The 16582-nt window shown below is 37.9% G+C and overlaps 1 protein-coding gene across 1 annotated transcript; it reads left to right on the top strand.

The window, feature by feature from the left end:
• Positions 1–1368: 1368 nt before the first annotated feature.
• Positions 1369–14854, top strand: ZNF217 (zinc finger protein 217). The gene is made up of 5 exons (XM_009893360.1): positions 1369–2767; positions 4984–5109; positions 5975–7564; positions 11310–11438; positions 12726–14854. The coding sequence occupies exons 1-4, from the start codon at positions 1369–1371 to the stop codon at positions 11417–11419; spliced, it is 3225 nt and encodes a 1074-aa protein (XP_009891662.1). The 3' UTR covers positions 11420–11438; positions 12726–14854.
• The last annotated feature ends 1728 nt before the right edge of the window (positions 14855–16582 follow it).

Raw genomic sequence — 16582 nt, 5'->3', positions numbered from 1 at the left:
GTGCCTCATGTCAGAATGATTCTTCTTCAATTTATATGGTCTTATATTAGTTTGGTAGACTTTTCCTTTACCCAAAATTTTGATCAAGCAGAGTGCTGAACTCTACGATACTATAACTGGCCAGCCCAAAGAGTGGTAGTCATTAATTGCTGCTAATAGACTTAGAGGTTTAAATTGGTCTGGTGATTAATTGTGTTATAGCCCCTTTTAGTCTTGCGGAATCTTAAACCTTCCATTTTGAATATAATCAATAAAGGACATTTTTTGTGGCATGCAATTTGAAATTAGAAGCCTTTCCTTTTTAAGTGTCATAGTTGGCCTCTTGGATGATTTAAATACTAAACTACTGTTCAAGGAACAGTATTATTAGTTTATTTCAAACTTTGAAATGGTCTAATTTTACCAGCCCCAAATTGTCACAGAAGTTGCAAATCTGTGTATGATAGTAAAAGCTTTGAATAGTGGTATTGGTGAATAGTTCTTAACACAAAGGTTTGTACTGATGCTTACTGCATGCCAGAACTATGAAAGCTAATTTCAAGCTGTCTAGTCTTGGGTGGGGTGTGGGGGGGAGTCTTGCTCAACAGCCTTTAGAGAACAAACAAGTAAACTTTTACTGTGCCTCTGAACACTGGTTTCGCAGGTGCAAGGAAAGGCTTGCTGCATTTAGTTGTTATGAATTCAGTAGTGTATGTATTGAAATACGGTTTCAGCAGCTTTATGTAACTGGTTAAGAGTAGGTTTAGAATAGATAGGAGACAAAGTATTGCTTTTATATAGCAATCTTAATACAGAAGCCCAGCTAATGGAATACAGGATGTTCAAGACCATACTATTTCAACTGTGGTAGGTAGAAGAGTGACCAGAGTGTCTACTAACTGTCTTTCATTGACCTTCTGTGTTCAAAAGATAGTTCTTTAGCCCTAATGTTTTCATTATTTGGGAGACAATACTTTTCTTTTGAAAGGTCTGACTGAGCATTTTCTCTCTTCTCCAGGTGCTGGAGTTCTTTGTGGCACTGAACTTGTCCTTTAGTGTATTTTGCCCAATGCAACTGTTTGAAATGTTTGTACAAAAAAACTAAGTGCAACCGACTGTTTCTACAGACTTGAAGTAGTTCAAAAAAACCTCATTCCATCACTGAGAGAACCGATGGATATACTTGCAGTGATGTGTGAATACAGATAAAAATGAAAAAGAAATAATTTTTTGCTTGTGGAAATTTTTTTTTCCTGGCAGAGGTCTTTTAGCAGACTTGTAAGCACATGTTGGAGTACTTTACAAGTGTCCTTATTGTGATCAGTGAGCATCCCCAAAGAACTGAAACCTTACATTAAAACACGTAATAGGGAACAGAACGTAGGAAACATGCCAACTCAGCCTCTCTTGGCATACATGGATGGACCGGATGGAATAGCCAGTACCGTTGGTGCACAGATGGAGAATAATGATGCCTCAATGACAATAAAAGGAACAAACACAATTTCTTACAAAAGCTTGCAAGAAAAGTTTCTCATGCAAGCTGAGGGATGCATGCCTCTGGACTGCATGTTTTGTGATGAGACTTTTAAACATCCTGAAGAGCTTGGTAAGCACGTTTTAACTCAGCATAGGCCCACTCTTTGTGAACCAGCTGTCCTGCGTGTTGAAGCAGAGTATCTTAGTCCTCTAGATAAATGCCAAGTAAGAACAAACTTGCCTTCACCAAACAATGAAAAGGACAGTGAAGAACTTAGTTGTGAAGTTTGTGGACAAACATTTGATGAGGCTTTTGACGTTGAGGCACACATGAAAAAGCATAAAGATTCTTTCATGTATTGGTGTAATGTATGTGGAAGAAGATTTAAAGAGCCTTGGTTCCTCAAAAATCACATGAGAACGCATACTGGAAAGCCTGGTTCTAGAAACAAGCACCAACAAGGTTCTGAAAGCCCCATAACAATAAATGAGGTGGTACAGGAGCATGTAACTGAAAATGTAACGTCACCTTACAAAATTTGTATGGTTTGTGGTTTCCTATTTCTCAATAAAGAGACTCTAATTGAGCACAGTAAAGTGCACACCAAAGAATCGGTACCCAGTGCTGAAAGCCCCCAAGTGACTGTTGAACCTAATGCAGAAGAAACGTCTCAAAGAGAGGAATTTTTGCGATTCTTGAACTTAAGACCAAACTTGGTTCCAGAAAATGACAAATCACAAAAACCTGTGAAATGGATAGCTGAACTAGATCCTTTCAACACATATCAAGCATGGCAGCTGGCTACCAAAGGTAAAGTTGCAGTTGGCCATGGCCAGATTAAAGAACCAGGGCAAGAAGGAAGTACAGACAATGATGACTCATCTTCTGATAAAGAAGAACTTGGTGAAATTTGGAATGCAAATAAAGGTAGCCATACTGAAACTACAGGGAAGTCGAAAGTAAATAAAAACAGCAGTTATACAGGGAATGGTAATGTATCCCAAGACAAATTGAAACATCCCGGTGGTGAAGTGCCTTCTATGGAGATGGATTCTAAATTGTCTCAGAACAAAGAGAAACCGACACACTGTTCAGAGTGTGGTAAAGCCTTCAGAACATACCACCAGCTAGTCCTTCATTCCAGAGTACATAAAAGAGACAGGCGGACTGATGGAGAGACTTCAGCTGCTTCCAGAACGTGCTGTGCTGATATAATTGCAAGTCTAGATGAAAATGGAGCAGGAGAACGAATAGAAGGAGGCTCTGAAGATGGATCTGAAGATGGGCTTCCGGAAACACTTAATTTAGGTGAGTAGCATTTTGAGCACATAAGTTTGAAATAGCTGTTACTGTATTGTATAGGAATGCTTCAGAGCCAAAGAATGCATCTTGCCTTTCTCGGTTATCTTTTCAAGACTGAAAAGATGGCGAGAGATATGAAATGTTATGGTGGGGGAAGGGGAAAAGAGGAAAAATGAGAGGGGGGGGAAAAATGGTTCTGCCACTGCCATTTTGAGATCTTTGAAGTTGTGTTGGGCCTTCTTGAAGTTATGATTTGGGTTACTGTAATCATTGAAATAGTTTAATAACAAAGTGTCTAGGAAAAGTCATTGTTTACTTACACACACGCACCCCCCACCTGCAATAGCATGATTCTTAGTTTTACTGGATGCTTTTCAGTGTTGCACGTTCTTGTCCAGCACATGTTTTTACAAATAGTATTTCTGAAGACATCATTGCAGTTTCACTTTTTTCCTGCATCTTGTAAGAAAGGGCGGAAAATGTGCAGTGCTCAATACCAGCAGTTGTTAAGATCCCAAGGAGCAAAGAATAATTCTAAACTTTTTCTATCAAACTGCAGGTTGTATGTTTCTTTTGAACGGCATGCAAATTGAAAGGCTAAATGTCAGAACCAGGGTTTTAAATTAGTTGTGTAAGGACATGCATGCAGACTATTAATATGTGGACATCATGTATGTGAGAGTGGTATATATTTAACTCCTCTTCCTTGAAGGGTTGCTAACAGTTCTCTTTGACAGAGTAGATGAGCTCCAGGTTACCCAGGATTAATTCTGCGTGTCACACTGTGTCTTAGAAAAACAAGTGATACCGAGTGATTCCTTAACTGAAAAAGATAGCATGTCTGGGGACAAAAAGGAATAGCAAAAAGTCTTCTAGCTAATCTAGTACTCTTTTGTGTGACATGCTTCAAGTCTGTGTTAAAAGAACAGACAACTTGCATAATCTCAAGAAAAGACACAACGTACAGAATGTTCTGGCACACACGCCAGACTTTACCATTTCTGGTAATGTGCAGCCCTTTATTTTGCCTGCAGTAACAAAGGAATGGAATTATTACCTAATGTTAACTTGCTTGTTTTGTTTCTCAGTGTCTTATCCTAAACTACAACAGCTTTCATTGTGAGATGCTGAGTCATGCTTATTGAGACATTATCTGTTCGTTTAAAACAGCTATGGCTTCTCTTAGCCATAGTTTAGCCATACCTAGCATTTCCAATATAGAAGCTTTCCAACACATAGCTTAAAACTGTTCTCTGAAGTTCCTATTATGTATCTAATGTCTTAGTCAAGCAAAATGTCTCCTTCCTTCTCTTCCCACTGTAGCTTTCTAGTCAGCTTTTGACTTGGATATTTTACTGAAGTTGTCTTGATGTTTTCTCAATTCAACCTGACAAAGAAATCGTGTTGATTTGAATGGTGTATTGTGCATAAGCTTTCTCACTTTTCTTGTTAGATATTATGCTGTACTTGCCGCCCTCCAGTGGTAACTACTGCTGCTTACACTTGAGTGGAAAGTTTAATCTGTGAATTTGTTCCTTGAATACATTTCACAGAATAGCAACTCCTGTCACTTTGCTACTCCCGTATTTGTCAAAGCTTCAGCATTAATGCTTCTAGTGAAATAAGATTACTCATTAAATCTAAGGATGTTGTTACATAGCCACGACACTTAATTGATTAGCACAGAAATAGTAATAATATTATTACAATTAATAGGAAAATACATCTTCCTCTCTGCCTTCCTTCCCCAAAAACACCTTCCTGTATTTTGCCATCGTGCACAGAGCAGGTTTACACTCTGAATCATCACGCTTACCCTTAGTGATTTAAGTACTCTCTTTGATAAAAGAAAGTTTATAACCTGTATGGAGATTTTGTGATGAGCCATTCTCCATCAAGTTCCTGTAGGTCACTAAAGATAATTTTTTTCCTTTTTTTTTTACTTCTTTGGGACCTAGTTTTGCATCTTGTTTGTTCTCTGGGGCTTCTTCGTTACACTAACCGCAGTGTAACCTGACACAGACAGAAACCTTTTTAACTCTTTTGCTCTTTGAGTGCAGCAGTACAGAGCAAAAGATGATGTTCATAGACTGTAGGAGTTGACAACAGTTCATTATTCTGTTTTTCCTTGAAAAAGACAGCTAAGATAGTTACTTAGAGTTTTAAATGAGACTCCAAATTTGCATTTGCCCTTCATAATATAGCTATATTTTCTCCCAAAGATAAAAATGAAGATGGCTTGGAAAGAGCGAAAGTTAAAAACCTTGGAGCCTCCAGAGAATGCAGCTATTGTGGAAAGTATTTTCGCTCAAATTATTACCTCAATATTCATCTCAGAACTCATACAGGTAAATGGGCTTCACCTTTGTGGGAGGGGAAGGAAGTCTGCTAAATCTAGTTTGATGGAATGTTGTTCCTCAAGAAAAACAGAAGTTGCTGTCAAAATTATTATTAAGAACGAAGTTTTCTCTAACGCTAAAAAAATAATTCCAATTGAAATGTCTCAGAAGGAATTATTTATATGAGTGTAAATATTTTTGAATAGGGGTAATTACATTAAGTACTGTTAAGAATACAATATGTTTTAAAACTTTATTCTTTCTGCTTTTAGCAGCTTAGCAAAAAGTTAGTGGGTTTTTTTCGTGGTGTGTAGTGTTGTGGTTTGTTTGGTTTTTTTTTTTTAAAAAGCCTATTTCCCAAGTACTAAGTTGATTGCCTGCCAGTTGTTGCTACCTTGAAAAAAGCTGTGCAGTTCACCTTTTTGTTTTCCATAGCCAGGCAAACCCTTTTTACTTCTGTTAATGTATGTCCCTGTTTCTTTGGAAACAGCTCTATTTATAGATGAACTGTAACATTTGTGTTGTTAAATAGCATACTTGTGGTATGATCAAGGGTTACAAATTGTTGGAGTTGACCCACAGCTATACTTCTTGCTTATCTCTGCCAAACATATTGTCAGCTACCATCTCCATACATAGCCAACGTGTGGAAAATATCTTCATTGTAGCCAGAAGATGTCACTGTAGTTAGTAAAAGCAGTAAAATGTAGTTGTTCAAATGATTTAGCTGAGTTTGAGAATTATGAGTATGTGGAAGGGGAAATAAAAATCTGTTTTACTGTTTTGTGGTCTACGTTATTCCCTTGTCTTAACTGTATTCAAGATTTCAAATCAAATTGTATCAAACTTATTTACTGGTAAAACTGTGTTTCAGGTGAAAAACCATACAAATGTGAATTCTGTGAGTACGCAGCAGCACAGAAAACTTCACTGAGGTATCATTTAGAGAGGCATCACAAGGACAAGCAAGCTGATAGTGCAGCTGATGTGAAAAGTGACAGCAAAGTTTCATTACAGAGTCAGGAGACGGAGCTCTTGCTGGCTGCTGATGGTGCTCAAGAAACCAAAAATTCGAAGAGGCTTTTTGATTGTGCCAAAGATGCTGGGGGCTGCCCACCTGCCAAGCAGCAAAAGGAAGTTCTGTCCTTGAACAATGCAATAGGCAGCACGGTCCTTTTAAAAATAAAAAATAATTCTAGGGAACTGAATAAAGGTTCTGTTTGTAACAATTCAAATAAAATACACGAGAATGTGTCCACTCCTTACCTGGAAAAACTGAAGGCTGAGAAGGAAACAAAGGAAGCTCAGCCCAATGTTCCTCATAAAAGAGAGAGAAGGGCTTCTGTGGCATCAGAGGGAGATGACGTCCAGTATGTTTGTGCTTTAAAGGATGGAAAAAATGTGAATGATGTGCGAGAGTGCACTGAAAACTACAAACACAAGCCTATGGTGGACTCTCAAGAAAAACCCTTGAACTTATCTGTTGGGACTTCACAAGAATGTTCAGTGGTTTCAACTAGAGGCCCACTAGCACCCAGCACCTGTCCGTTTTGTACTTACAGAACATTTTATCCAGAAGTCCTAATGATGCACCAGAGGCTGATGCACAAATACAATCCTGACACTGTTAACAAAAATGGCTGTAGAAGCAAGGCTGTAGCTAAAGCCAGACGCACTGGATGCCCTCCAGCTCTGCTTGGTAAAGATGTGCTTCCTCTGTCTTTTAATTCTAAAAAAAGTAAGGCTTCCCCATCTACACAGCAAAAACTGCTGCAAGCGGGAAAAGCTAAACAAAGTCACCCTCCGCAGAACAAAGTCCCTCTCTTTTCAGTGACTGACTCAAGCAGCACAGCCCCAAGTAACCTCAAGTTTCATAAACAGCAAAGTAATATTGGAGCTCAGGCAAATAACTATAGACAACCTCAGCAAGAAATGCACTCCAGTTCCAGTATCTCTCCAGTATTGGACAGAGTAAAAAGATCTGAATCTAAAGTAAAAGTAAGTGTCCCAGTGTCTCAATCTGGTGTAGTAAGCAGTAGTATGAATGGGGCTCTCGACTCTCACCTAAATGAATCTGCCTGGTCTTGTCATCGAGGAAGAGACTATCTTTGTAGTAAATCTGTGAGCAGTGTAAATATAGACTATGGTGAAACGTCCTCTAAACGAATGAAACCTAATCTGTTGGCTGTTGAACATATTGACTCTCCAATGGCTAATTACAGAAGATATGAAATGAGCAGATCTCGTGTTGCAAACAGATATGCAAATCTGCTACCTCAGGAATGTTCTCGCACCAAACCTGCATCCTCTGTTTTGCCAACCAAACAAGGGCTTCTGAATTCAGATGATGTTGATCCTCCTAATGTATTGACTGTTCTCAAACCTTATGAGCCGTATAGCTCTGGATCGCTTTACAGTTCTTGTGGATCTAGCAATGGCCAAGTAACCAGCTCTACAGTAGAAGGTACTGTATCTCCTTCCTAGTTAAATGTCTTATACTGTTACAAAGGAAGGTGAACAAAAGCGCATACCCACTTTAAAACAGAGAAAATAAAGCTGTACTTGGCATTTCACCAAGTCCAGTCAATGCTTGCATTTTAAATTCAAGCTCAGCAAACTCCTAGCTTGGGGAATTTAAGCATGGAAGGTCTGAATTTTAAAGAGGGTCTTAAAGTTCCTCAAGTTCCCTCCTCCCCTCTGCCCTGGGTCTCTGATAGCAAACATGTATTGTTTGCTCATCAGACTGCTCCAGGCATGCTAACTAATACAGGATATGGAATAAGCCTTTCTGCTTAACGCACAAGAAGTCTTGCACCATCTGGAATATCAATAAAACCTCTTACCAGAAAAACCCAAACTGTAATGGACAATTGTTCCCTTCAGTTGCAGAAAAGGATGTATTAAAAAATGATAAAACTATGATTTAAATCTTAACTCTTCAATGGATTTTTATAATGTTTAGTTTTTAGTTGGAACAGAATCCTTTGTTAAATCAAGACAACATATTTCTGGTATTCTAATTATGGTGTCTCATTGCACTAAGTAGTAATGCGTTGTGGAAAATTCTGGGCCTAGCAGCAGTAAGTGTTTTGTGATATATTTGGAAAACTTTGGTACTTCTATGGAATATATGCTTTTTGTGTCTTGTTCGTCAACATTTTCAAAACTCTGCAGGAGGCCAAGATTAAAAGGTGCTTGGTGATACTTAAGCAGTTGTCTATTTGTAGAAGATGGTATTTATGACTGAGTTGAGGTCACTATGAACTTAGCTATAAATATAGGACTATGAATTTTGAAATTAATATCCTGTTATAAAAATGAATAGAGTGTGTGCTGTGTAGTCTTTAAGTATCTGCTAAGTTCTTAAACTCTGTGAATATTCCCATTCTCTGGAAGCAGTAAGATTATTCTTCTGAAGTAGTCTGGGTTCATAATAAGCAGGGGTGTGTTGCCTTAGGTCAGAGGGAACTGCAAAATACTAAATATGCATTTAGTTATGTCACAAAAAACGTATTCGCTGTGTTTGTGTTTTTTGTTTGCTTGTTTTAAGGTTGTGGGCTTCATAAATAATCAGGCTTGCTAGTGGGTTATGGAAGGATGAAGGAAAGCATTACACTTCTGTTTCTAGTCTGGGTAGGGAGTGGATAAAGGACAAGCCAGCATCACAGTTGACTCACTGAAGTGGTTGTGAAACAGAGTTAATTCCTAGTTTCATGAGGAGTGATGTCTGTGTACCATGGCTTGCTGTGAGGAATGTAAAATGGGCACTAGGGTATGCATAGAATGCAGAGGGACAGGCAGAAGGGCAAATGTTATTGCTGTCTTTTGATTCCTAGTGATCTGAGAGAAATACAGGTTGGTTTGTTTGTTTGTTTTTTTCTGAGTGCAGAAGTCATTCATGCAGTTGTGAAATTTACAGCACTCTGCAAGACTTCTTTTAATATTTAAATTAATGATTGATAGCAGCTAAGAGCTTCATGTGTGATCTCTACATTTGGTGGAGGATGTGACTGTCCTTAAGGACTAAACTGTTAATTTGTGCTGAGCGAGGACTTGTGCTTCATGACATTGCTATCTGTTGAGCAGGCTGAATATTCAGGATTTTGAGGGAATGCTCTTGATGTTGTATAAAACCCTAAATATTTTCATGAAAACAGGAAGGGGAAAGTTAAAGTCTTGCAGCTTCAACCAACTAGACAAGAGAAGTCAGTCCCCCAAGGACTAGATGGTGCCAGTGTCTTGCTCCTTTCCAGCATTACTGTATGTTGGGGATAGGGGAAATTCTTTTATTTTGCTGGTAGTCTTAGTGAGGTTAACCTATTGAAGTAGCAGTTGATGCAGTACTATTTTTAAACAATGACTTCATTGGAATCCACCTTGTTCTTCTTTTGAAAGCTCCACCTGTCTGCCAGAAAAATCTGTGGTAGGCTTTTCTTCCTCTTCTTTGGTACAAGCCTGGAGACAGTAGCCTGTAGTCAAGAGCTTTATGCTGTTTCTTGTTATTTAGTGCTCTCAAAACTGTGGCTGCAACTAATTTGCTGGTATTGTTGTCATGGAAATAAAGATTTCATTGTTTGTTACACAGTGCTTTCTCAGGGCAAGAAAAACAACTTTTTATGGCTGTTACCTACATTGGAAAGACTTGTGAAACAAGACCTCCTCAGTGGGTTTTCTTAGCAACTTCAATAAAAAGCCTGTGCAATAAAACTTAGGCTTTTAAGGCTAAGTTCCTAGTTTTCCCACTATTCTGCTCAGAAGTACCTGACCCAAACCTCGATAGTTGTTTGAGAGTGTGGAAGGTAGCAGACAGGCAAACTTGTCAGTATTAGAGTTTTAATGTGGGTGGAGACAGTGAAGATGAAAGTTTCTGCAAATTTTTTTTTTTTTTTGTTAAAAAGCTGAAGTACAACGGTTTGTCTAAGTGTTGTAACTCCTCAGAGATGTTTTTCGTAAGATATTGTACAGAGAGTACTGCAGGTGTAGACCTGCAGGTTTCTGTAGTTGTCTTAGTGAACTCTGGTGGTATTCTAAAACATGATGTCAGAACCTTTTTTAAGGCCCTGTGTGCCTTGTGGCAACATTATTTAGGTCCTATGAACATGTTATGTCGCATGTTAAATGCTGGATCAAGTTGTCATGAGAATATGTTCCACTTGGCAAACTTGATTAAAGCATGATGCCTTCCGTTATTGCTTGTAAGCTCTGCCATTCTCTGTTGCCCTGAAGAGACAGAAACATTCTGAAACCACTCAGTTTGTGTTATTTTCAAATTAGTTGCCTTTGCAATGGCAACATGCTATCAAGGATAACCTGTTGGCTGATTGATCTGGCAGAGGCTGCAAATTAAAGACAATTGCTCATGACACACTCCAATGGCTTCGTAGATTCTGTTGAAATATTAATTTAGCTTTGCCATTTTAATTTAATTAAAGCTTGCTAGGTTTTTTCAATGCTGCATTTAAAGCTTTCATGGAATATGGATGGCAGTTGGGCTTTTTGTATCCTGTGGGAGTAATGATTCTTGACTTTTTTTCCTTAATTTTATGACGCTTTTTGACTGCTTGCTTAAGCTAATAAGACTTAATATGGAACAGGCATTGATTTCACATATATAAATCAGAATTAATGGTCTCAGATAAACATAAAATTACCTGTATACTAGATTGAAAATGGCTTAACAAAGGTCTTCAAGTAAACTTATATTAACACTCTTTAAAGTGTCACAATTGCTATATAATCTATGATGGCAATAATGTAGTATAGCTGTTTTTCCTCTCCAATACTTATATTCAAACACTCAATTTTCAAACAAATAATGGAAAGTGGTTATGTAGGCAGCATGCTATAGAATGTACTGTAGCACTGAAATCTTCAAGTGAAGCCTCTGTGATGAGTTAAGCAAAGATATTTCTTGCAAGTTAAATGAGCAAAATCTGGAGAGATGGACATCACATGTATACAGCTTAGAACAATGTTGTTAAATTAGTATTTGTCATTCCTCTTGTATTTGTTCTGGATACTGAATTTCATATAATCTTTTAATAGGACTAGGGATATCTTGTCTTGGGCCCTGCTCACGAGATGATTTGTGGTAGCATCTGTGGTATTCTGGGATTCTGGATGCTGACGTAGACCTGCTCACAACTGAAAGTCTGAACACTTAGATTAGCAGGCAATAAGTCTAACTCTTCTAAATTTATTTTTGTCAGGAAAGAGATCAGTGTCATACCAACACTTATCTAGCAGTGTGCTACAGAAGCGAAGTTATGAAAGTTTCATTGGTAACGCACACTTTCGACCAAGTGACAAGAAGAATTGATCATTTACTTCGAAAGACGGTAAACAAACCTTTTGAACTAATTGTTACTTAAATGTTGCATCATGTACTCATAACATCAAAGGTTGCTGCATACTATGATGAGAGGTTATGAAAGTCTGAACCAGAACAGCTGAAAATACAAGCTTCCCATCTCTTATGAAGTGAACCACATACCGGTGTAGCAGCACTGGTTATTTTGAACAGTGGTAATGGCTTGTATAAAAAGTACCTAGATGCTCCTTTTCTAAAAGAAATGGAAGGGCTAAAAATAGGTAAATATATTAATTACTTACAATAGCAGTGGGAAGTGTTCAACCCAAGGGCTTTCCCCTTAAGTCAGTACGTATAGTGGGGAAACATTGTGTGGAGAACTAGAAATGAGGCGAGGTGCCTGTGCTCGTGAATCCTATGAGAGGTTGTGTTGGTTAGTCCTTCCTGAAAATGTAGACATTACTCATTTTGCAACTTCTGAAGATTGTGAGGATAGCCTCAAACAACAAGACTCTTTTTGGTGAGTTATTTCATAGGGAAGTAAGGGTTTCCCACCAGCTCCTTGACAGTTTATCTTTGTGTACTGGAGAGGTTGTTCCAAATAGTTTTTCCTTTGTTTGATGGAGGGGTGGGTGTAGCCTCTTAGCGAAACAGGTCAAGTGAAAAGAATTAGCCTGGTGTTCTGAATTCCTGTGCTTCATCTCTTCGGTTCTGTAGCTCTGTCTCAGAACTTAACAACCTCATTGTGTTTGCAACATTCCTAGCTGCTAAGGAGATAAGTACTCTATAAGACTATAAATAAATATATCTGTATGCGTTTTTCAAACCCAGAGCTACAGATAATTTTCCTCATTCAAATTTAAGGAGATCGGTCTTGAATGCTATAGCACCTGGACCAGCATGCATTATTTTATGGAAAGATTTACATATCTGCGGAGCAGAGCTATCTGACATCGAGTTGACAGCTTTTAAAATACTGTGCTTTATTTCTTGATATTCTTCTAATCTTACTGCTTTTATTGTCCCCCTAATAAGCATATTTTCGTCTAGTTCTGCTTTTTAAGCTAATTCAATTTCCTGCCTGTATTTCTACTTGGGGCTTGAGGATCTTCAAAAGTAGACTTGATTGCCAGCTTTTGTGTGGCAAATAGAAGACACAGACCTTATATGGTAATTTCAATTTCTAAATACACATGCAAGGGTGCAGAAGAAATTCCCTTTATGTTTTAAAGATACTCCTCACAACAAAAAAATGTGTTGTACGATTTTATAGTTGTATATCACAAAATTGTTTTTTTTCTTTTTTACCCCCTAGGTCTAAGGACGCAAGTGCATGTTTTATGGAATTATACCTGCAGTTCATCCCGTGAGGAAAAATGAATGGTGAAAGCTACTGAACTAAGCTGTGATTGTACTGTATATAAAAACACTACAGTTTTATAATATTGGTTCTGTTAACATTTTGTACCAAATAGCCATAAAAAGTAGTCTAAACAATTGGGTTATGAAGGTGTGTGGAGAATGTATATCTTGACATTGACTTTTGAGTATTTTTCATTAGAATTAATTGACCAAATATTAGGTAGGAATTATATTTTTACATACTTGAGCGCTGCTGAAGAGTTTCTCTTTGAAAGAATATATATTCATTGCACCTCAGGTAAACTGTAGATACTGAAGTTGAAATCCTCTTGGCTTAATGCTCCTTTTTCATAAAGTTGAAAGTTTCTCATCTGTTTTTTCTGTTGAACTATGTGAGTTTTTTAAAACGGCTTCCAAATAAACTGTCTGAAAGTGTCCAGTTTATAAACGTTGTGAACATCAAAGCAACGGTGCTGACATTATGCTGATTTGCCTTGTGTACATTAGGACCATAATGAGTTGGAGCGATCTGTTTCCCTGGGGTTGTTTCCAGCATATTTTTAAATGCAAGGATGAGGCAATACTTGACATTTGGATTTCAGTGTGGCTTTCCTGAAATACAGTTGGATTCTTCTCTTGGCATTGATTGCTTGTTCTTCAGAGAAGCCTCTTAAACATCTCTACCAACATACAAACTTTTATGGGAGAAAATACCTAGGATTTGCATGAGAAACGATACTAATCTAAATGTTTCAAATGTTTAGTTTTGTACTAAACTCAATACAGTTACATTTAGAGGAAAACTACTTTGCACCTTTGTCCAAACTGTAAAGTCACAAACAAACAGACTTGCAATATGAGTATGGGATCTACAGACTTCAAAAGGGATGTGGCTGTGGTGTAGCCTGCTTGACTGTGCTTGGAAGCTTCTTGATGTCGAGTTTTAGCATCTACTGGGTGTTCGAAATAAATGAGAAATAACCTGTAAATGGGAGAATATCTCCTTTTATTTTTTTTGTGAAGACAACAAGAGTTTTTTCTAATGCACATGCAGTTTAATTTTTGTAAAGGGAAGATGGCCAGTTACCAGCCAGTAAAGCAGAATTGTTGCATATTTTGACTTGCATTCCTAGTTGCTTCTCATAAAGCCTGTAGTTAAGAGCTAATGTCTTCTGTACCTGGCTTTGACTTCCATATATTTTAGTAAAACAAAAAAAATGAAAAATTTTGCACTGTTCATTTTGCTCTCTTCCCTCATACAGCAAATGTAAAATAGCAAAACCTAGAAACTCTTGTTTTTTCATTATGCAACTTGAGATACTCCAGTTGTATGTCTTAGTTCCTGTATATGGGACCTATTTTTAATGTCTCTGTAAACTGGCGATGTATTGAAGTGCTGTGTATCAGGAAATTGTACACTATTTACCTTTTTTCCTGTTCATAAGCTGAGCCATATGTACATAATCTAGATTTTTGTTTTCCTAGTTTTTGCACTTTTATAGCCTATTTTTTGAAGATGAATTCACTTGGAAAATGGTTAATCTATTTTTTTGCGTGATCTTTCAATGAGTCTTATAGAATGCATGCTGTAACTATCATCTGTGTACCTTACGGGGTTCTGTGATTAAAATGTGCAGGGCTGGTTTTTAAGATATTTCAGCAAACAGACCTAAGAGTTGTTTGTTTTTAATCTCCCTTCATGCTGGTACAGTTTCCCTCAAGGCTTTTTTTTGGTAGGTATCTTGGGGTTGGAATGGAAAAATGGACATGAAGACTCTTATTTCATGGCAGCACAGCCCTGTGCTTCAGAATACACTTTGCCCATCAGTATTAACTATTGGGATACTACTGGTTTTATATGTTTCTTTGGAAATAACAGTGCATATATAGAGGTACAAATTGTTGATTTCTTTTTTGTTTGTTTATGTATTTATTTCATTCCATTTTGTTTTATTTTAATTGTTGAAACCGGAAGTCATCAAGCAGTAGGCACACATTACTCATTTAATTTATGATATATTTCACTTTAGTTGAGTATATTATTACATGTGGATGTAAATATAGACTTGGTGTTTTGCAAAACTGGTTTCTGTGTCTTGCTTTTAAAGCTTAAAATGAGTTTCCTGGAATTTTGTATTCACTTGACCTTTCATGCTCACACTGCTGGAGGAAGGGGAGAACGAGAACCTGCCGATACCCAAACCCCAAATCCTGCCCTGTTCAGTTCCTTATATGGAAATACTGAGTCACTTCCCAGAAAATCCCTCTGTGAGGCTTTGGAGGAAAACTCTTAAAATAATGAAGAAACCTGTTGTTTTTTCTCGTTCAGTTACTTTCCTCCAAGAAAGGAAATTGGGTTATTGTATGCATTCTTTGTGACAATATTTTTTTTTTTTGGTGAGGCTTCAGAATTTGTATGGGCTTAAACTGTTTTTGAAACTTAATATGTTCTGAAAAATTTCTAGGGTCTGATGTGTTCTTGGAACTCAACTGGGGTGTCAGGCCTGACCTCTAACCATATCCCAAAACTAGATTATGAGCTTGGAAGGCAGCTAGAAAAGACTTGTCAAAGGAACTAGTCCTCAAGAGAAAGGGACCTCTTCAGCTGAGATCCCCAATACAAATCAACTGCATTTAAGGGCACTTTAATGTGACCACAGCCTCATTCACGTCACAGGTTAAGCTTTTGATGCCTGTGCTAGGCTGGCACTCGTTGCCATGATAAGGTTTGTAGAAGTAGGTTAGACTGGTTTCTTGACTTCAGTAAAAGTAGTGCTGTTGGGGGGCAGGAAAGCTTCAAAGTGGGAGCTCAAGCACGAAAGGAGGTGTGGGGATCTGTCACTTGCTCTGCAAACAGCAAGTTCTTACAGTGCCTTTGTGTGCAAATGAGAGAGGTCTTTGGAGTCTTGCTGCTGAAGACCCTCAGCTGGGCTTGGGGTAACACGACTCGAACCTCTGTGCAGTGCTGAATGACGATGTGGTCAGACAGGGTACAAGAAATCAGTGTCAGCTTTGCAAGTCATCTTTACTGTCAACCGTGGCTTTCCTTTAGTGCCCCTTAGGAGTCCTAAGGGTCTGTCTGTTTGCCTTTAGTAGTTTCAGGTAAGCTGGGCAATGGATGTGTATTCCAGTGACTCTAACTATCAGATGCCTACATTGCCATGCCAGTTCGTGAGCTATGGAAGCTGTCGAGTTAAAAGCCAAATTATAACATAAATCTCACTAACTGACTTGAGAGGGAGGTGGTAAAGATACAGAACCAGTACAAGGATATTCGACTGAAGGTTGAAAAGTCTTTTTTGGCTTTAAGGCTCTTGCATGTTCAAGCAGTGTGGGATTTTGGAGGTGGGTTGTTGGTTTGTTTTGTGGTTGTTGTTTTTTTTTTTTTCTTTCACTGCTACCATGTCTGTTTTCTCATATAATTGGTTTCTCAGTTGTGAGCTACATTAGTACTGCTAAAACTTAACTGGTAAGATACATAGGCTATTGTATGTCTTGAAAGGATGAAGAAGCAACACTTATTTTCTCTTATGAGGAAGATCTAATATTAAATCATGAAATGGTTTCTTCTTCCCCTTTGTGAAAGAGGAAAATATGCAAGTGCGTTACTGAGCAGATTTCTCTGTTCATTTGCACACACTTAAGAAAAGTGCATTTAATTAGGATTAGCAAGTCTCTAAATTGCAGATGGTTCTCAGGGGAAAAAATAGTTATGAGTGCATTCATGACATTAAAATCAGTACATTTAATTCAATTTCATCTTAATATTAATTCATAACATCTAAAGTAGTAGTTCCTACAGAAGATATT

This window comes from Charadrius vociferus, unplaced genomic scaffold, assembly GCF_000708025.1.
Source record: "Charadrius vociferus isolate BGI_N301 unplaced genomic scaffold, ASM70802v2 scaffold259, whole genome shotgun sequence".
NCBI classification, from domain to species: Eukaryota; Metazoa; Chordata; class Aves; order Charadriiformes; family Charadriidae; genus Charadrius; species Charadrius vociferus.
This window is presented reverse-complemented; position numbering and strand designations above follow the sequence as displayed.